Genomic DNA, 22,427 nt, shown 5'->3' with positions numbered 1-22,427 from the left:
AAAAAGCTGCCTTTTCTTTTTTTTAAAAAAGTTCATTTTATACTAGTTTATTTACAAAATTCAAATACATTGTTTTTGAGAACAGATTCTTCCAATTTCCCTCACCGCCTCCTACCCATCAAATTGTACAACCCCATAATTAATCTCCCCCACTCCCTGCACATCCACATCCCTCTGCTTCCAGCCTCCTCCCCACCTTGGATCCTTATACTCATTCCACAGTAATGGTTTCATACAATATTTGGCCTTGTGAGACTGAGTCAGCATAATATGTCCAACCACAAACGAATGGATTGAGAAATGATGGTGCATGCACACAATGGAATACTACACAGCACACAGAAGCAACAATTCTGTAAATTATTACCTAACTAGGGAGGGACTGGAGAACATTATGCTGAGTGCTTTTTCTTTTTAAACATCTTTAAATCTTTTTTTTTGGGGGGGGGGTTTCCAATAACTTTATATTTTTGTAAAAGCAGATCTTACTGATGGTTAGTTCCTGTCTCATGCTGACGGTTTCCAAATAAGAGTAGCAAGGTCTCATTTCAGAGCAGACAGTGTGAAGCCCTCCTCAAAAGCATTTTAAAATTCGAATGACAGAGCTTTGCAAGTGTTCCCAACAGTAAAGGATGAATATTAATGCTTCAAGAAAACAGTACACCAGATCCATGGTCTCTCCTACGCACACCTCCCCCTTCATCCACTTTACTATAACAGCAATGATAGTTTTATTTCCTTGATTTCTATCTGCATTAATACTTTAAACCCACAATTCTATAATCTCTGGTAGCAAGCCTTGCATTTCATTGACATGTCACATCTCTTGAGATCATCCTTTAGATTTCTCCAACTCTAGACATATAGCTGCATTACTATTGATAATGATATTTACATTTTTAAATCTTAATTTAAAAAATTGACCTTGGTTTTGATTAGCTCTATTATTATTTTTAAAACTCTTACAGATCTTATCATTTTTGACAAACAGTCATCACAAAGCATGAGAGCGAACTTTAAAACACTGATGGGAGACACAGCACGCCAACAGAACGTGATCCAGGAGCTCATAGAAGCGAATCAGCAGCTTAAGTAAGAGACAGGGGAAAATTTGCTTTGCAGTTGTCTATATGCAAATGGCATGCATTCTAAAAATAACTTTATTAAAAAGGATCTTGAAATTTCATTTTAAATTTGGATTACATTTTACAAAGTATTCTTAATCTTTTGACGATAGTTTAGCTTAGCTATCTGCCAGTACCATGTTTGTCTTATTAGCTTGTGTGATAAGACATGTTAAGAATAAGGTAAAATATTAGGAAGGTATTATGTTACGAGAGGCGCATGATTTGTTTATAGTACTAAAGGGAGAATGTGTGTCTTTTAAATTAGAAATGACCTTCAGCTGGAACAAAAGCGTGCGGCTGATCAGGAGGAGCGAGCTAATGATTTGGAACAAATTATGGAGAGTGTGAAAACCAAAATTGGTGAACTGGAGGATGAGTCCCTAAACAGGGTTTGCCAGGAACAAAGTAAAATACAGTGTCTTCAAAAGGAGCACACAGCTTTACAGGTACTGAGTTACGTACTTTTCCTAGGAAATGATTAAGGAGCCCTGCTGCCCGCTTGTTGTTAGGGGCCGCCGAGTACAATTCATGGCGACCATAAGAACAACAGATCTGAACCCTGTCCTGTCCTGTCCTGTCCTGTGAGCACTTGCACTGCTTGTGCAAAAGTACACAGCTTGAATCCACCAGCTGCTCTAGGGGAGAAAGGTGGACTATCCTCCCCTGTCTCTGAAAACCTGCTGGAGGGTCAGCCATGAGTCAGTTTCGACTCGATTGTACAGAACAACATAAAAAATCAAGAAACTGCACTGCAATCCCAGAGTGACACGGTTCGAATCCACCAGATGCTCTGCCGGGGAAGGAGGGACAATCACTATCTCTTCCTGTACCAGTCAGATCGGATTTGATGGTACACACACACACACAAAAATAATAAAATAAAAAGAAAATTTAAAAAGAAAAAAAAGGTAGAGTCTACCGTGAATGTCTGGACACAGGCCTCTCTTTGGCTGTGGAATGAAATAATAACCATTTTTACTTAGTCAGTAATCAACGTATCCTTTATTTTTTTCTGTTTAAAGATGGGAAAATGAAAGCTCCAAGGCATCAGATGTTGCTAACATTTACTGAGCATTTTCTGTATGCCAGGCACCATTCTCAACACGATGTACAGATTCTCTTGATTTTATGAATAATTCTGTGACCAAAATGCCCTTTTTATTTTCAAGATTGCAGCTCTACGCCATGGGCAGGTCCGGAGACTGGCTCAAGGTCTCAGGCTTCATAACAGAGTTAAGCTCATGGCCGAACTCTCTGGCTCTGTGCTCCTCACGGCTGCCAAGCCCTGGTGCTGAGAGGGAGGCTGCCTGAGGTTTTGCAGCAAATTTCCAGATGTAGGTGGGTTGGCGCCCCGACACCCGATCACAAATGTCCCTATCTAGGTTTGAGAGCAGGGTGAGACTCAGGCAGGGGTCAGTTCCAGCCGCAGCTGCTGATTGCCAGGAGATGATATTACTGGAGGCCGAGTCCCCGTTCCTCCCTGCGGACCACTGAGCGTCAGTATGTTTGATGTGTGGGTAACAGGTCAACATGTGCTCAGATACAGGCTTCCTGCTCCAGACAGGGACATGTCTTAGTAATGGCCAGCTCTTGATGAACTTTAGAAAAGCGTTAATACTATCAGTGATACTATTATTGGTGATACCATTATACTGATAATGACAAGGAGGAAAATTTAGTCCGATTAATTAATGAAAATGATCCCGATGAGTTCCAACGTTCGATTTCCTGCCTTGACTAATTATAGCTCTGTAGAAGTTTATTGTTTTGTTTTTTGTTTTTTTTTTTTATAATTTTTTTATTCTTTATTTTTCTGTGAATGTACCGTCAAATCAGATCTGACTGGTACAGGAGGAGATTGTTCCTCCTTTTCCCGGCAAAGCATCTGGTGGATTCGAACCGTGTGCCTCTGAGATTGTAGTTGCAGCTCCTTGCCACTAGGCCACCAGAGCTCCCTATTGTTTTTATAATTATAAAAATAGAGCATCTTACTAGAGAAATATTAGAGCATAAAGAAAAGTATAAAAATTTGAAAAATGAGGTAGACATTTTCTGTCAAGTTGGAGGGGTCAAGTCCTTGAGTGTGTGATCTGAAAGCTCTCTGCAGATATATGGGGAAATTTGTACTTGGATTGGAAGTTCTGGGGGCCTAATCTGTACAAAATTGTTCCTGCTAGCCCAAAGTTTGTACCTCTCTGATAGTTCAAATCCACCAGCAGTTCCATGGGAGAGAGATGGACCATCTCCTCCCATGTGATATACAGCCCTGGGGGGTCAGCCATGAGTCATTTCCACTGTATCGGCAAGGAGATGAATTTTGAGTTAAGTGATAACTGAAGATAGGGGCATGAGGGAGAATACTGGATGAGTGTAGAGTTCCCAAGGACAATTAGATGTAAAAACCAAAGAAAAAGGGAAAACCAGAAGAGATAAGGGAGAAGAGGATCCAGTATTTGTATTCATTTCTTTGTGTAAATATTACTGTACAGGTTGGTGATGTCTTAACAAGAACTCCCTGCCTGTACACTATGAGCCTCCCACATGGCATGGATGCCAAAGAATAGCTCACAGTGCAAGTCTGGGTTTAGTCCAGCAATCCCAAAACAGATTAACAGCAAGATAGCATTCCTTAGTTCAGACAGCTTCTCTGTCAACAAAGGGAAGTCTAGGTTCAGGTCAGCAGCACAAATGCACCTCTGATTGCCTCAGTCATCCAGCAAACTTGATTTCAGCGCAGTTACAAGTCAGAGTTTCCTTCCATCATCCAGCAGGCAAAACCTCAACTGTAACTCCGTCTCCAAAGATCCTCTGTTTACATCTTGCCACACACCCTCTTCCCAGAAATCCCTCAGCCTCTTCACCCTCTCTCCCCATCCATCTCAGTGTGAAAAGCACTCTCTTATATTAGTCCCACAGCTATTCATGATTTGCAAGACCATGTGTCCACAGTTAAGGTAGGTAGCTGGAGACCATGCCCCCAGTGGGGGCTAATGCAATGGAGAGAAATGCAAGTTTTCAAGGTTTCTGACACCACAGCCTATTGGCTGTTTTGTGAGCAGTCCTGATTTATTGTGGATTATTCTGGGATCATGATTTTAATTTCTGAGTCTTCACATCATCTTTAATAGGTAGTTGAGTGAAGGGAAAGGCAACATACAATGAGAGTTTCGTCAGACACCCTAACATGTTATTACATTAATCAGTTGTAATTAATGTTGTAAAACAGTTTGTATGAATGCTTGAATGAAAACCAATAAGGTTTGTAAACTTCCACTCAAAGACAAATTAATAAATGGAGTGTTGTGTGTGTGTGTGTGTGTTTTTTTTAATTACTTTTAGGAGTATTTGACTCCTTTACTGGTTGTGGAACCCCTGCAAGGACACTCACTCACTTGCTAACAAGAAAGGTGAAGCCGTGTGTTCACCAAGAGGCCCCCGAGACCCTTGCCATGGGGTGGTATTACCGTGACGTATGTGGGCTCACCGGCACTCAGAGTCGGTGCCGTGTGACTGAGTGCTTTCACTGTTGAATGTCTGCAATATAGAACTACATCCGTCACATGTTACTTGTTACTTTTTTTTTTACTTGTTATTTATTGATCTTTTTTAGAGCTTGAACCCATTTGCAAAGAGCTTCAATACTGAAATTCTTGACTGAAACCACGAGATAGACTCTGAACCTGTACTTGTGTATAATAAATATTATAAGGACAGAATGCCCTCGGTAGATACATTGTCGTTGTTGTGTACTGTCTAGTTGGAACTGACCCATCGCTGACCCTCCAGTGTGTTTTCAGAGACGGTACATCACACAGGAGAGGATTGTCCTTTCTCCTGCAGAGCAGCTGGTGGATTCAAACCACGTGCCTTTGGGATTGCAGCTCAGTTTCTTACTGCTAGGCCTTCAGAGCTCCCGAGAGACACATACATTGTTGTTGTGTTCCCTAGAATCGGAACCAACCCATAGCTGAAGCTCTAGTGGGTTTTCAGAGGCAGTTAATCGCACGGGAGGAGATTGCCCGTCCTTCTCCCGCAGAACAGCTGGTGGCCTCAAACCGCGTGCCTTTGGGATTGCAGCACAGCTTCTTGCCACTAGGCCACAAGAGCTGAAAAGAACATAACATGTCATAATTATGTCTCTTTTTACAGGCAAAATGCCAGCATTATAAGAAAAAGCGAATGGAGCAGCAAGAGACTATTGCTTCTTTGCAAAAGACTATCTATCGATTAACAAAAGATGAAGAAGAGCGCATTGTCACTCAAAACAAAGTATTTGCCTACCTCTGTAAAAGGGTTCCTCACAGTATTTTGGATAGACAGTAAGTATTGGACATCAGTGAATAAGTAGCTCTGTACATCATGTGTTTGATTTGGGGGTTAAAAACCTTTCGTCCTGGGGATAGTAATGTCGTTGTTGTTGTTGTTGTGTACTGTTGCATTGAAATTCACCCATAGCTGACTGTCCAGTGGGTTTTCAGAGGCAGTTAATCGCACGGGGAGCAGAGATTGCCCTTCCTTCTCTCTCAGAGCAGCTGGTGGCCTTGAACCGCGTGCCTTGGGATTGCAGCACAGCTTCTTGCCACTAGGCCACCTGAGCTCCACTGTTATATAACAGTATAGTAACACTGTTTATAGAGTGGAGCACCCAAGGCCCCCTGCCTTTTCTCTGTCCCTGTCTACTGGCTCATTGAAGAAGTTGTTGTGTTTTCTTGGAGAAGGTCTCACATTCTCCATTTGCCGGTTATTTTCTCTTTGCATCATGTAACTTGTTTTCTCCATACTTCCTAGCAGTTAGTACTCCATTTGAGTCTTTTTGGCAAATACAAGGTTTTTTGCTATTTTAATGCATCTGGAATCTTGTCAAGTTTTGTTGATGCACTTTTGGAGATACGAAGATTGATCAGTGGTGGTGGCTGTTAAATGCTGTCAAGTCAAGTATGACTCACAGCAACCCTGTGAAGAACAAATGTGATCTTGACACCTGATTGTAACGTGCTCATCATCTCTGGCATACTTGAGCCCATTGCTGCAGTCACTGTCCATCTCGTTGAAGGTCTTCCTTCAGTGGGCAGCATCATGCTAGATGGGGAAAGGACTGAAACTGTTAATTCGTTCCTCTTGCTCGGATCCACAGTCAACACCCTTAGTACCAACAGTTAGGCCATAAGGAGATGTAAGTCCTCTGTCAGGGACCTCACCAAAATATTGAAGAACATGATAGCGGTTTGAAGATTGAGATGCGCCCAAACTCAGGCCATGATCTTTTCAGTTACTTGCTATACATCTGAGAGCTGGACAATGAAAAAGGACGACAGAAGAAGAATTGATGCCTTTTGAGCTGTCGTGTTGGAGAAGAGTGTTGAACAGCCCATGGACGGCCAAAAGAATGAACAGATAGGTCTTGGAAAAGGTGTAGCCAGAGTGCTCCCTGGATGGCATGGATGGTAAAGCGTCTTCCCTCATACTCTGGACATGTTGCTAGGAGACTCTATTCCCTGGAAAAGGGCTTCATGCTTGGAAGTGTGGAGGGTTGGTGAAAGAGAGGAAGACCCCCCTCCCCCCCCCAGAAATTGAATGACACAGTGAAGGCAACAGTGGGCTCAAATGTAGCAGAGATTTTGAGGCTAGGACAGGATTCACATCTTTTGTTCACAGGGTCATTGTGAGTCGCACTCAACTCAGTGGCATGTAACGGCAACATCCTCCAAATGCATGAGACGAAGCTTCGCTGTCCTTGCTCCTTCTCAAGCATTCTGAGTGGGCTTTCTCCAAGACGAATCTGTTTGTTCTTTTGACAGTCCATGGGACCTTCAGCACTTTCCTGTAGCATCACATTGTCCATGTAGGGAAATGTGCAGATCAAAACTTCTGTGAGAAGAAGGCGGCAGTGGGTTCCAGCGTGTCAGGAAGTATGAGGATGGCACGGGACAGGTCAGGGTGCTGTCTGTTGTCCAGAGGGTCACTATGAGCTGTACTCAACTCGATGGCACCTAACAACCACCACCCCCCCAACATATATAATTGGTGACCTTGATTATATGTAACTGGTGCAATCATTCTCATCCTCCTCTTCTGAGATTCTCCTCCCTCATTACTATCATTTTAGTGCCCTGTAAGTTTATATTTAATTTTTCGAGTGCGCTATGAGTCGCAAGCGACTCGACGGCACATAACAACAACAACAACAACAACATACCAGTTTGATCGTAGATCCCTCTCTCACTCACTACTGTATCGAGTGGATTTTAACTCATAATGCCCCCGCCCTCAGATTTGTGAGGTTGTAAATCTTAGTGAAAGATGACTGTCTGTCTTTCTCCTCCAAAGCAGCTAGTGTATGGGAACCACTGACCTTTTGGTTAATAACTCACCACTCCAGCCACCAGAATTCCATTGATCCCATATCTTAAAAGAACACCATGCTCAAGGCAGACACTTTCCCATTAGTTAAATAAACTAATGTTTGGGGTTTTGGGTTTTTTTTTTGTTTTGGTTTTGGTTTTGTTTTAGTCCATGGAATCTGCATTGAATAATTTTTTAAATTATTTTAATGAAAATTTACAGAGACTTCGGATGTTCTGTTACACTTTTCTCCCTGCCCACCTCCCCCCCCACCCCCCCTGTTCACTCTTTTAAAAAGTAAAAAAGAGATTCTTTTATTGTTGTACAATGCCTCCCCACAAAAATATTCCCTGAAATGGTTTTAAAACAATGTTTATTTTTAAGAAGACTTCAGGGAATATTTTTGGTTCAGTAATTAAAGATTTAAATGTTTGAGGACAATAGTTTCTGAAGTTTTACCCTTTATGGCTCCAGGAAGTTTGTTGTGGTTGTTGGGCACCAACGACTGGACTGCAGCTCACAGCACCACCATGACCCACCGATTAGAAACTTGCCGTATTTGATGCCTTCCTCGTGATCTGTGCTCAAGGCCATTGTTATAGTCATGCTGTCAGGCTATCTGGTTGAGGGTCTTCCTCTCTTTCTCTGACCCTGTGCCTTTCTGCTTCGTGATGTTTTCTTCTGAGGGATGGCCCCTCCTAAAACATGCCCAGAGTGTGGGAGACAAAATTTTACAATTCTTGGCTCTAAGGAGCACCCTGGTTCCACTTCCTCCAACATAGATTTGCATGTACTTTTGACAGTCCATAGAATATTCAGTCTTCTTCTGTAGCGTCATAGTTCAAAGGCATTGGCTCTTCCTTAATCATCTTTATTCATTGTTTAACTTAGAGATGCATACAAAGCAAATGAGAATACTGTGGCTTGGATTAGACACACCTTAGTCTTTAAACTTACTTCTTTACTACTCTTTAGCACTTTAGCTTCCTCAACAGCAGATTTCCCAGTGCAACTTATCTTTTGATTTCTTGACTGCAGCTTCAATGGGTGTTGATTGTACACCCAAGGGAAAGAAAATGATCTAGTCCATTAGAATACCAAATTCTGTTCTACATTTACCCCCTTTTGATCAGGATTGTCCTATAGGTTCTTTGACCAACAGGTTAAATGACGGTAGACAGACATCATCTAGTTCTCTTATTTCATGATAAAGGACGCAGTTAGTTGTTCATGGAGCCATTTAGTCACATATTCCATATCCTCCTCTTATTTCGTTCTTACATTAGGTAAATCACTTTTAAAAAAGCTAGACTTCAAAACATTGCCCTTGCTCATTCTTAATAATTTAATTGTTTTAATTTGTACATTTGGGTCCTTGATCTGTTTTGAATTTATTTTTATGTATGGCGTGAGACCTGGATCCTTTTTCTGTTTCTGCATGTAGAAATCCAATTTTTCAAACATTTGTTTAAGCAGCTCTTCTTTTCCCATTGTATGGACTTGGCACCTCTGTAAACATCAGTAGACCATGGATGTGTAGTTTTGCCTTTAGACTCTCACTTCTATTTCATTGGTGTTCTTGTCTTGATTTACTAATCTCGTTGCGTGCTGTTACGTTGGAACTGACTCAAGCTGCCCTTCCAGTGGGTTTTCAGAGGCAGTTAATCACGTGGGAGGAGGTTACCCCTCTTTCTCCTGAGGAGCAGCTGGTGGATTTGAACCACATGTCTGTGGGATTACAGCACACCTTCTTGCCACTAGGCCACCAGAGTTCCCTTGGGCAGTACAGACATCTTAATTAGCAATCTTGCATCTTTCAATCTAGGAACATGGAACATCTTTCCATTTATTTCAATCACTGTTTCTCTTTTTCAGAAATGCTTTATAGGATTTAGGGTTCTCCCCTCCCCACCCCCTTGTTTAAGTCCTTCATATTCCTGGTAAGAATTATTCGTTAACATTTTATTCTCTTATATGCTATTCCAAATGAAAGTGTTTCCCTATTTTTCCTTTACAATTTCTCGTCGCTAGTGTGTACAGAGCAGTTGAGGGCAGGCTGGGTCGCTGTTGGTTACAGCCTTTCATTGACTGGTAGAACAAGAGCTGTTCTTTCGCCTTACCTGATGGAAACGGTTGCTGAGTGTGTGTGTGTGTGTGTGTGTGTGTGTGTGTGACACAGAGAGAGAGATGGGATACTGCTGCCGTCTTTATTGAGATCAGCACATCTCTGGTGTAGCCACCTGGGAATCCCACACAACAGACAGCTGTTCAGAATGGCAGATCTGCCCTGTTGACAGTCCTGTGCTCCATCTGTCACCTTATTTGATCTTTCCATTCAGTTTCTACCTTCAGCTGGCATAGGAAGTACTTTGTTTTCTTTTTAAACTCGTGTTTCTAGAATCGTCTGTATCTGTTATCTTTGTTTTGTAGCGTCTTTGTTATAGAGGATCTGGGCTGCCATATATCTAGGCTGCCATCTTCCTTTCACCCAGAAATCTATAAAACATTTGATGTCGTATACTTCTTGGCCTAGTGGCAAGAAGCTGTGCTGCAATCCTGAAGGCACACAGTTCAAGGCCACCAGCTGCTCTGCGGGAGAAGAATGGGCATTTTCCTCCCGTGCCTCTGAAAACGCACGGGAGGATCAGCTATATGGGTTGGTTCCAGTTCTACAGTACCCAACACAGCACCACCTGGTAATCAGTTACTACTTATATCATCGGAATTTGAAATTACAGAGGATAATAAGTGCTCTAATACAGTATTTTAAAAATATGTGTTAATATTTGTTTTTTTAGGTTGCTTTCCTTGATTGATTATTATGAATCTAAAATCAGAAAAATCCAACAACAAAGGTATGATTAATTCTGTATTACAGATTTTGATGTTAATTATTCAGGCATGCGATCCAGGTGGATAGATTTTTGCAGCCTTTTGAAATTTTCAGTATCCTACGCCCTTGGTCTTTGCAATTATTTCTTGTGTACCTGAAAGTTGAACAATAACTAAGGATGCCAGAAGAATTAAGGCCTTTGGGCTGTGTTGTTGGGTAAGAGTTCCGCATATCCTGTGGACTGGCAAGGAAGCAAACAGATGTGTCTTAGAGGAAGTACAACCAGCGTGCTCCTTCGAGGCGTGGATGGGGAAGCTTCGTCTCAAATACTTGGTGCACGTTGTCGGAAGGGACCTGTCCCTGGAACGGAGACGGGTCAGAGGAAGAGAGAGGAAGACCCGCAACCAGGTGGACTGACACGGTGACTCTAACCATGGGCTTGAACACACCAGAGATCAGAAGATGGGATAGGATGGGATTGGATGGGATGGGATGGGATGGGATGGGATGGGGCAGGTTTCTTATCTGTTGTTTGTAGGGTTACTCTGAGTCATAATCAACTTGATGGCACCTAACAACAGCTTACTTTGGTACATAGACAGTTTCAGGGTTTTTTTCCCCCTGTAAGTGCAAGTTTTATTGTTTTAACATTGTGAATGGGAAAATAATTCAGCTATTACAGATGGACCAGGAACAACATTTATGCGTTCTGGGGACAATACTGTGCTTGCTGTAATTCTTTGATTTATTCTTTGGACACTCTTGCCAAAATAATACTGAAACATCTGAACACAGAAGTACAAGGGAAGACAGGGAAGGCGTGGATCTCACCAATAATTAGATGCAAATCAACTTTATATGCATTCAGCCTGGTCTCCTTTTAAGAGTCTTCATCCTAGTTTCTAACTATTGATTGCTTGGTGTACATACAGTCTCTTATAAGATTACTGACATGTTGTCTTTTTAAGCAACAAAACTTTTTTTTAAAATTTGTTTTATTTTATTATTTTTTGTGTGGCTACTCCTTGGAGGCAAGGATTCTGGGGCTTCGTCTGACATACTTTGGACATGTCGTAAGGAGAGACAAGTCTTTAGAGAGGGACATCATGCTGGGTAGAGTAGAGGGACAGCGCAGGAGGGGAAGGCCCTCTATGAGGTGGATTGATTCAGTGACTGGGGTAATCGGGATGAGTGTGTCAGAGACAATGTAATTGGCACAGGATAGAGCAGGGTTTAGGGCTGTTGTACATAGGGTCGCTATGAGTCGCAAATGACTCGACGGCACATAACAACAACAACCGTCAAATTGGATCTGACTGGTACAGGAGACTTCTCCAGCAGAGCATCTGGTGGATTCGAACCGTATACCTCTATGATTGTAGTGCAGCTTCTTGCCAGTAGGCCACCAGAGCTCCCTCAAAACTTTTCTTTTTTTTGGCAACAACTTTTTTTTTTGGTGATGGAGCTGCTTTTAGAAGCCGTGTCTTCGTGGGACCAATAACTAATCTCTTTGCTGGAAACCCTCACCTTTCCCCCTCTGCCCTCCCTTTCTGCCTCTGTTTTCCCAGGTCCTTCATTCTGTCTTACCGTCTTTAGCTCTAATATTGCACCCATGCATCTCCGCACACTTCATCACCGTCATCATTGAAAGATTTTCCAGTAAGGCACAATGGCCAAGTCACAGTAGCCAAAAAGGATTGTGGTCTCCTGTGTCTGATGTTTATTCAAGGAAATTGGCCATTGTCCTCGCTTGGTCTTCGTCATCTTTCCCACGTGGCCTCAGTATTGTTGTTAGACACCATCACGTCTGCCACGACTCGGCAACGCTGTGAACAAACCGTCTGAGCCTCCCTCTGTCCAGCGTGGTCTTCACCAGCTCTGATGCCCTTGAGCCCATCGCTACAGTCACTGTGTGGGCTCAGTACTGCCCTTGGAAAGGGAAGAGGCATTCGGTTAGGACACAGCTGGATGTGGTTGCACAGGGCCTCCAGACCTCCTTCACAGTCCGACACTTAGAGCCGGTGGTGGTGTTGATTGCCGTCGAGTCGAGCACGACTCATGGCGACCCTCTGAACAAAAGGCCTGAAGCCTTTCTCTAACTATCGTCATTTCTCAAAGTTCATAGAGTTTCCAGAGGCGTGTTGTTTAGGAAGTGGATGCCACGCCTGCTGCCAAATTTAGAGATGAGTTGAAGGATTGCTCATGTGATGCTGCTGAATCATTTCTGATTCATAGCGGTCCTTCATCAGGGGTCCAAGCCGGTAGATCCTCACAGGGAAAGAAGCACCGTCTCTTTTGCAGCTTGCTTCAGATTATACCAGCACATCTATGTAGCCGGTGGATAGAGTTCCTCAAAGGAAGTCTTTACCTTTCACTACAGACTGAGACAGTGGAACTCTTCAACCTGACGTGTCATAATCAAATGTTGTTATGTGCCGTTGAGTCACTTGTGACTCATAGTGACCCTTAGGTATAACAGCCCTGAACCCTGCTTTATCCTATGCCAAACTTACTGTCTCTGACACGCCTACCCTCATTACCCTAGTCACTGAATCAGTCCATCTCATTGAGGGTCTTCCTCTCCTGCACTGTCCCTCCACCCTCCCTAGCATGACATCCCTCCCAAAGGACTGATCCTGCCTTGCAATATGTCCAAACTATATCAGACAAAGCTTCAGAATCCTTGCCTACAAGGAGCAGCCTGCTTTCACCCTCTCTAGAATAAATCTATTTGTTTTCTTAGCAGTCCATGTAATTCTCTTCTTCAGCACCTCTGCTCAAATTCTCCTTCTGTCATCCCTAGTCATTGTCAACTCTCCGATGCATAGCAAGTGATTACAAAGATCATAAGGTCTCTGACAGCAGACTTTCCCAATGCGATCCATCTTTTAATTTCCTGGCTGCTGGTGCCAAAAGTGTTGATTGTGGAGCCAAGCAGACTAAAGCTGTGAACAATCTTCAATCTCTTTACCATCCATCATGATGCTGCCAGTCAGCCGACTGATGAGAATCTTTGTTTTCTTGATGTTGAGCTTCAATCCATATTGAAGGCTGCAGTCCTTGACCTTCTGCACCAAGCTCTTCAGATCCTCCTCTGTTTCAGCAAGCAGGGTTATGTCATCTGCATAACGCAGATAGGTAATGACTCTTCCTCCAATCCTGACGCCACATTTCTTCTCATAGTGCCCAGCCTCTTGGATAATGTGTTCTGCATATAGATTGAAAAGGTATGGAGATAGAACACATCCCTGGTGTACACCAAATAACTTTTTATAAATAACAACTTTGTTGTTCTGGTTAGGCTTTGTTGAGTCAATGCCTTGTGTACATCAGAAGAGACCACCACCTGGTCCGGTACAACCGTTGTCGTCATCGGTATATATGAAGCCATTGTTGTCATCGCTGTGTTGATACATCTTATTGAGAATCTTCCTCTCTTTCATTTAATTCTGCTTCACTAAGCCTGATACCCTTCTCTAGTGATCGATAACAGTGTCCTGATAACACATCCACAGTATGTGAGATGAAAGCCCACAATTCTTACTTCTAAAGAACTTGCTGATTGTACCTTTCCAGGACAGATTCCTTCATTCTTCTGGCATTCCGTTCCATAGTCCTCATCAGGACAAGAATTGAAACACATCACTTCTTCTTTGATCTTCCTTCTCATTGTCTGGCTTTCCCATTGATGAATCATAAAGTGATTATAGTGACTATGCTTGGGCCAGCTGTACCTGAGATCCCAAAGTGATATCCTCACTTTGTTATCACTTTAAGAGATCTTAGCTACAAATGTGCTCAATGCAAAGAAATGCTTTATTCGAAAACTACTATGAAATACCATCTCACCCCAGTAAGAATGGGAAAATTTAACAGAAAAGCAAGTAACAAATGCTGGCGAGGTTGCGGAGAAACTGGAACCCTCATTCACTGTTGGTGGGAGTATAAAATGGTGCAACCACTGTGGAAGGCGGTATGGCGCTTTCTCAAAAAGTTGCAAATAGACCACTTGACCCAACAGTTCCTCTACGGGGAATGTACCCCAAAGACACCATAACTGCCACCCAAGTACATATATGCACACTCATATTTATTGCAGCTTTGTTCACAATAGCAAAGAGTTGGAAACAACATAAGTGCCCATCAGCAAATGAATGGATAGAGAAGCTGTGGTATATTCACACAATGGAATACTACGCCGCATTGAAAAACCAAGGAACTCATGCAATAGTATTCAAAATGGGTGACTCTGGAGGACATTATGCTGAGTGAAGTATCTCAGTCACAAAAGGACAAATACTGCATGGTGCCACTGCTGTAAAATGGGACTGACAGGGGTTGGGGGGAGACTGAGAAAGATGGGTTCAATAATGTATACTGCATTGAAACAAATGAGGGAGAAAACTATTTAAAAGGGATATGTGATTGGGTATTATTGTCATGAGAGGAGTCCAGAACAAAGGCTGCATAATAGAGTTGACTTGGGGGAAGGGATTGTATAACAAGGAAAGAATTTTTCTTTTACTTTTAAAGAGAAGAATGAACAGAAGGGGGCAGGGGGGAACAGGGAGAAAAGTGCAACAATGAATGAATGGAAATCCAAAATCTCTGTAAATTTTCATTAAAATGAATAACAATAATAATAATAAATGCCTTATTGGGATCTATAGCTCATGTATCATAAAATCACCCTCTGAAGTGTACAATTTGTTATTGCTGCTATTAGACACCATTAAGTTGAGCACAACTCATAACAGCCCCATTGAAAACAGAGATCTGAACCCTGGCCTATGCTCTGCTGTTCTCCTCAAAGCTAACAGACTTGAGCCCGTAGCTGCAGTCACTGTGTCAATCCACCTGGTTGAAGGTCTTCCTTGATTTTGCTGAACCTCAGCCCTTCCAAGTATGATACCCTTTTCCTAGGACTAGCCATGCCTAGCAACACACCCAAAGGATGTGAGACAAAGCTTCTCCATCCTTGCCTCCAAGGAGCACTCTGACTATACGTTTTCCAAGACATATCTGTTTGTTCTTTTGGCAGTCCATGGGGTATTCAGTGCTCTTCTCCAGCACCACAACTGTACAATGTAATGGTTTTTAATTAATCCAGCATCCTGTCAGTTTCATTATAGTCAGCTTCAGGACATCTTTATCATCCCAGTTAGAATGCATCTATTAGCATTCTCTCCTTATTTTTCTCTATCTCTACTCCAATCTCATACATGAGTAGTCTACTTTCTCTTTGTTAGATTTGCCTACATTTCATATATGTAGAATCATAACTATGGCTGCTTCTTTCACATAAAGTTTTCAAAGTTTGTGTTGGAGTGTTGTTAAGATTTTGATGATTTCCCCCCCTTTGATGATACATTTATCTTAAGAAGTACAGTGCATATACCTTTTTTGTAGACCATGTAAAGACGACGAAAGTCAGTCGGAAGAAGAAAAAGACTACAGAAGCCTGGATGCCTCACCAAATTATAAAGGCCTTCTAATGGTAAGATTCTCACCACTGGACCAATTGGCAGCATCAGGATGGATGGTGAAGAGATTGAGATTGTACACAGCTTTAGTTTGCTTGGCTCCACAGTCAATACTCTTGGCACCAGTAGCCAGGAAATTAAAAGACACATTGCCATGGGAAAGTCTGCTGTTAGGGACCTCTCCAAAGTGCTGAAGAGCAATGGAGTCTCTCTGGAAACTTAAGGTGCGTCTGATACAGGCCATGGTCTTTGCAATCACTTGTTATGCATCAGAGAGTTGAACAATGACCAAGGAGGATAGAAGGAGAATTGATGCCTTTGAGCTGTGGTGCTGGAGAAGAGTATTGAGAATACCATGGACTGCTAGGAAAACAAGCAGATTTGTCCTGAAAAGGGTTAAACCGGGTGGCTCCTTGGAGGCAAGGATTCTGAGGCTCCGTCTAACATACTTTGGACATGTTGTGAGGAGAGACCAGTCCTTGGAGAAGGACATCATGCTTGGGAGGGTGGAGGGACAGTGCAGGAGGGGAAGGCCCTCTGTGAGGTGGATTGATTCAATGACTGGGCTAGTCGGGATGGGAGTGTCAGAGACAGTGAGATTGGCACAGGATAGAGCAGGGTTTAGGGCTGTTGTACATAGGGTCGCTATGAGTCGCAAGTGACTTGACGGCACATAACAACAACAACGGTAACGGAAAGGGGCATGGTAGAAGGACATAACTTGAAAACATTCTCTTATAATATTAAGAAATGCCTCCTAGGAAAGTTAATTATACTTTCTCTGAAATCTGTTTCAGTCTTTACAAACTCAACTTCAGGAATCAAAAGCCAAGATTGACGTACTTTTAAGTGAAAAGCTGAGCCTCCAAAAAGATTTAGAAAGCAGGTGAGAGGAACTTAAGTCCGTCTTTCTTTCTTTTTTTGAAAACATGCTGGGATTTGAGATGTCAAATGGATCATTCTTAACTGTTAAATTAATTTTAAGAAGCCTATGATCTTATGTTCCTTCTGGCCAGTTATGTTTCATGATATAGGATAAAAGGAACAAGAGCAGGTAGCTTGGCAAAGGAAGTGAGAAATATGTACAACAGAGAGGAAGATAGAAATAGAAGGTGACTCTGTAGATTCAGTATTTTGCCAACAGGCTTCCCGTTCCTAAAATATTTTAGGTTTACTTGTTTAATATTTGTGGTACAGGAGAAGAAGTAAAAATAGGCCATACAACAAAGAAGGTATATACATTTATACAGTCATCTTAGTTTCCCACGATGGCTGTACCAGAATACCACAAGGCAGGTGGCTTTAAAGATCAGAAATTTAGTGTCTCATAGTTCTGGAGGTAAGGATTTCACACTGAAGGCATTGGCCAGGCGACACTCTGTCTGTCTCCTCAAAGGGAAGAACCTGCTTGTCTTTTTAATCTTACGTTTCCTAAGTGTCTTTTTTGCATTTCTTGATTTGTAGATGAATCTTCACATGACATTGTTCCTCTTATGCTTGCTCTCCCTTTTTAACAATTCCATTCCAAAGGTGTTAGGATCCAGCTTACTGTCCAGTGTCTTCATTATGTTTAAGAAAGAACCTGTTTTCAAATAAGGAAAAAGGAGCAGATGCAGTGTGAAGGTGGCTGAGTCTGACTTCTGCTTGCTTCATAAATAAAGGAGAACAATCCCCATCAATAATATCTGTAGTACTAAACAAGTAACTACATGAACATGCCACCCCACATGCTCTGCACCTATTTCTACCAATCATTGCTTCCAATGTTAGTTACAAATTGATGGACTTCCCTCAAAGTTGTGGAGTTTATTAGGGAAATATGTTGGGGTGTAGGGGAGGCAAAGAATATCACATGTGCAAGTCCAGGTTTAGTCCAGCAGTCCTAAGCCAGATTGACAGCAAGACATAGTTCCTCACTTTTTGAAAGTTCAGGTTCAGTTCAGCAGCACAAATGCAAGAAGCCTCTAGTTACTTTAACCATCTAGCAAACTTTATCTCAGAGCACTTGTAAGTTAGCTCTTCCTTCAGTCATTAACCAAGAAAAATCTTTTAACTGTGGCTCCATCTTCAGGGTTCCTCTGGTTTACACCTTGCCACAGTTTTTTCTCAGCAGTGCCACTGTCTCCTCACCTTCACAACCATCTTTCACAGTGTGGAAAGTGCTTTCTTATATTGATCCCACAGCTGTTGATGATTTGCACAGTTTAGGCAGCTGGAGACTATGCCCTCAACGGGGACTAATGCAATGGAGAGAAAAGCCAGTTTCCAAGGTTTCTGACACCACAGCCTATTAACTGTAGCATCAACAGTCCTGAATTATTGTGATTATCTAGGGCTCATGATTTTAATTTCTAATTCTTCACATCATCTTTAATAGGTAGTTGAGTGAAGGGAAAAGCAATACACAATGAGGGTTTCATGAGACATTGTAATGTCGTCTGAAGTACATGGTTCACATGCACCAGCTGCTCTTTAGGAGAAAAATGAGCAGTTTCCTCCTGTGCAATTTACTGCCTCTGAAAACCTGCCAGAGGATCTGTTAGGAGTTGAACTTGACTTGATGATGCACAACAACAACAACAACAGTATAAGCTCTGGGATAAATTTTATTCTTATGAAATTTTTGTTACGAGAGGACCAGTAGTTACATAATAATTTAAACTCTGCCACAAAATAATATGTAACATTCTGTATAAATAGGTGTTTGTGGTTACAAGTCATCAAGTCCACTGTATCTCACAGTGAACCTGTGAGCAACAGATCTGATCCCTCTTCTATCCTGTGCCACGCTCCCCATCTCTGATATACTTTTTTACGGTCACTGTATCATTGTAACAGTCACCCATTGTTACAGTCACTGTATAGTTCCGTCCTGTTGCAGGTCTTCCTCTCTTTCTCTGACCTTCTACCTTTCCAAGCATGATGTCCTTCCCCAAGGTCTAGCCCCCCCTAATAATGAGCCCAAAGTATATGAGATGAATTCTCACCATCCTTGCTTCTAGGGAGTGTTCTGGCTGCACTTTCTCTAACGTGTATTTGTTCCATCTTTTGGTAGCCCATGAGATACTTAGTACTCTTTAGCAACACCACTCACATGTACTTAAGTTTTAAAGGATACGTGGCTCTAATGAACACTGACTTCACCTGTGGTGTGAGATACAATAGTGACTTTAATAATTAGGGACTAGAGTTTCAAGTACGATTATAGTGCTTTAAAGTATTTTTTTTTAAATTGAGATACAATAATGACTTTAATTAGTCACTAGAGTTTCAAGTACAATTATAGTGTGTTAAAGTATTTTTAAAAAAAATTTGAAGCAAATGTTTTAATGTTAAAATTTTATACCATTAGATGGTAGACAGATTAGTACTTGTTTTAATATTTTCTATGTATTATTTGAAATGTTTTGCTGTAAAAACCAAGTAAAAGATTAACAAAAACAAAATTGTGTAGAGTTTTGAAAAGAGAATACCCAGAAGGAATACAAATGGCCAGTAAATAAAATGCCTTGACTTATAGTCATAAAAAAAAACCCTCAAGAATTTTCATGCTTCTGACAAATAACAAGACTCAAACTCATTGCTGCCAAATAGGAATCAACTCGTAGCTGCCTCTCCGCGGCTTTTGAGGCTGTAAATTGCACCGGAGGAGATTGCCCATCTTTCTCTGAAGCAGCTGCTAGTGGATTTGAACCATACGTGAAGTGTGTCCATTGTGTCAACAGCACCGCTACCTGTGGACGTTTTAAAAAAATAAAACACCAAACTTTTATAGTCTTATTTTGTAAATTGAATGCACTCAACATGATTTCTTTTTTACAGGCCCACACAGCATGAATTAAGACTGTATAAACAACAAGTGAAGAAATTGGAGAAAGCCGTTAAGAAGAACATGAAGTAATTCTATATAACCAATAATTCTATTTAACCAAAATTGTCCCTCTGTTTTAGGATGTTGTTTTATTATTTCGGGAGGGACCAGTCCTTGGGAAATGACATTGTTCTTGGAGTATCAGGGGAGGTTCGCAAAAGAGAGGAAGGCCCTCAGTGAGATGGATTGACACAGTGAATTCCATAATGGGCTTAAATGTAGCAAGGACTTGAAGATGGCACAGGATCGAGCAAGGTTTTAAACTGTTTTGGGTGGTAGGGTCACTATTGGTCTAAGTGGCCAGCAGCTAACAATAACTTTATTTTTATTTTATTGCCTGTGATCTTACCTCAGGCTGCTTACCGGTTGCTTTGGTTTAGAATTACCAGATTGATGGAGGAAATGACACTTTTAAAGCGGTTCTCTCTGCCTCCCCAGTTTTCAAGAAGTTGTTTCCCCTTATACTGGGTGAGGGTATATACGTTTCTGTTAAATGAGACCTTGAACTAGACCTTGCCTGATGTAATAAAGGGTATGGAATTTAGCTAGAACATGACCTTCGGAAGTCACCGAGGAGTCTATGTTGTTGTTAGAGGCCATCACATTGTTTCCTACTCAGCAACCCAGTGTCAGCAGAATCTGACACTGTCTGGTTCTGTGCCATGTTTACAATCACTGTATGTGAGTCCATTGCTCCCGCCGCTGTCTCAGTCTTTCTCATTGAGAATCGTCCTCTTCTTCACTGACCCTCCACTTTTCTGAGTTTGGTGTCCTTCTTCCAGAACCGTCCTCTCCTGATAACACACCGTGAGTAGCGGGGTCTTCTAAGGCGCCTCGTGGCTACACTTCTTCCAAGAGAGATGTGTCTGTTCTTTTGGCTATTATATGAGACCCATTGTTCTTGGCCAACAGCACAAGCCAGAGATAAGAGACGGATTGCACGTTATCAATGAAAGCAGGAGTAATAGACGTCAGATGTTGTGGATGTTGATCATGACGTGAATAATACATGGCCTCATCACTTTATAAAGCCAGCAGTACCACAGTGAATGGAACGGGCCATTTCTGTCCACCACTTTTACCCTTCCTGACTCTGAAAAACGAATGAATACTCAGCAGGCTCGGGAAGAGTGTAGTTGTTCCATTCTGGGTATTGCAATTAATGTCAGAAAAATGAAATTAATAGTTTGAAGGAAAACCTATGAATCTGAGTTGCATGAAAATCAGTTTTGTCTGTAAACATATGTGGAAATCACAAACGGATATGCTCATACGCATGTTTCTGGGAAAAGGGGCTCTCTTTCCCCCTGGAGTTTCTGTTGCATCCTGGGACAGTGGTCTCTCTGGATCTCCACAGTCCTTGGCTGGCCCCAGGCGTTAGTGTTCCCTGCTCCGTGGCATAAGCAGGGCATGAAGATGAAGGGACCGAGATCACTTGGGTTTTTTTGTTATGATACCCAGACCAATTGCCCTGCCCTTTGCCACTAATTTATCTTAGTTGGAGCTAAGCTATTCCTATTCTGTGCTACATTTCCCTTCTATGCGTCTATGTTTTTTGTTTGTTTGGGGTTGGTTTGGGGGTTTTTTTTATGATGATTGGGGGTGATTAGAATCATCTTCAGTATGATCACTTATGTCTTTATGGCTTAATTGTGTGTGTGTGTGTGTGTGTGTGTGTGTGTTCTCATTCTGAGATGTTGGGTGAGAGATGGCTGGAACATTGGTACCATTTTTCATTTTAATCGAGAAAGTCTTCTGTTTTACCTGACTCCTCCCCTCTCCCCCCATTTAGATTACGGGAGCTGATCAGCCAAAAAAAGTCTGAGGACTCAGAAAAGAAGGACGATGACCCCAGCAAGGATAACCCGCAAAAGGCCCTGGCTGACCACAGATACTTTCAGGTATTGAACAGCTAGCAAAGAAACGGGTGAATTTGGGCTTGAGCTCAACTCAGCTCACTGCTGTCCAGCTGAAAATGACTCGAAGCTGACCCTCCAAGGAGTTTTCAGTGGCTGCATATCACCCATCTTTGCCACAGAGCCATTGGTGGATGTGAACCAGCAGCCTCTGGGTTGGCAGCCCAACTCCTTAACCACTAGGCCACTGGAGCTCTCTATAAGTTATCAGTGGTAAGGAATACTTGTAGCCTACATTTGTATATGTGTATCCTATTATGTCATGCTGTGGCGTATACACTTGGCTGATTGTAGGTAGCTTCATTGAAAATTTGTCTTCTTTCTGTTTCCTGTGCTGGGATACTTACTTAAGATTAGTTGGCCCACCCTTAGAAAGCCCTGCATAATGGAACTGCTCCTTAGAATATGTGGAAGTATAATTCATTGCCCTCACTTTGAATTGAGCTGAAGTTATGAAACAATAGATGCCCCTTTTAACATTCTATTTAGCTCACATATAAGGAGCAATAAGAAGGCAATGTGCTGACTCACTCAGGATATCTGGGCCTACAGCCCTTATAGTGTAGTGATTAAGTGATTGACTCGTAACCAAAAGGTTGGTGGTTTAAACCCACCAGTCACTTCACAGGTGGGAAGAAATGACTGCAGTCTGTTTCTATAAAAATTTCCACCCTTGGCAAACCTGTGGGAGACCATAACCTACCTGCCCTTGGGGTCACTGTGAGTCAGACCTGGCAACAGGGGTGCACTATCAGTCGTAAGTCATTTCAAGTCTACTTTAGTTTCAAGGTTCATTTCTCATTCTGTGAAATCTGTGGTCCTTATTAGACCTTACGTTGTTTTGGTTTTTTTTTT

The 22,427-nt window shown here is 42.1% G+C and overlaps 1 protein-coding gene across 1 annotated transcript in view; it reads left to right on the top strand.

Moving 5' to 3' along the window:
• The window catches only part of CEP70 (centrosomal protein 70kDa), a 43,747-nt gene that overhangs the window by 3,283 nt on the left and 18,037 nt on the right, over positions 1–22,427 (top strand). Inside the window, exons 3-10 of the mRNA XM_006883391.1 lie at positions 969–1,092; positions 1,393–1,573; positions 5,277–5,446; positions 10,268–10,324; positions 15,712–15,799; positions 16,583–16,671; positions 19,608–19,682; positions 21,449–21,557. Of these exons, the coding sequence (XP_006883453.1) occupies positions 969–1,092; positions 1,393–1,573; positions 5,277–5,446; positions 10,268–10,324; positions 15,712–15,799; positions 16,583–16,671; positions 19,608–19,682; positions 21,449–21,557 (893 nt within the window). The remainder of the gene's footprint in view (positions 1–968; positions 1,093–1,392; positions 1,574–5,276; positions 5,447–10,267; positions 10,325–15,711; positions 15,800–16,582; positions 16,672–19,607; positions 19,683–21,448; positions 21,558–22,427) is intronic.

The sequence above is a fragment of the Elephantulus edwardii genome, unplaced genomic scaffold (assembly GCF_000299155.1).
Source record: "Elephantulus edwardii isolate Elephantulus edwardi_28Jun2011 unplaced genomic scaffold, EleEdw1.0 scaffold00027, whole genome shotgun sequence".
In the NCBI taxonomy this organism is placed as follows: domain Eukaryota; kingdom Metazoa; phylum Chordata; class Mammalia; order Macroscelidea; family Macroscelididae; genus Elephantulus; species Elephantulus edwardii.
Note: the sequence above shows the minus strand (reverse complement) of the source record. Positions and strands in the feature narration are given on the sequence as shown.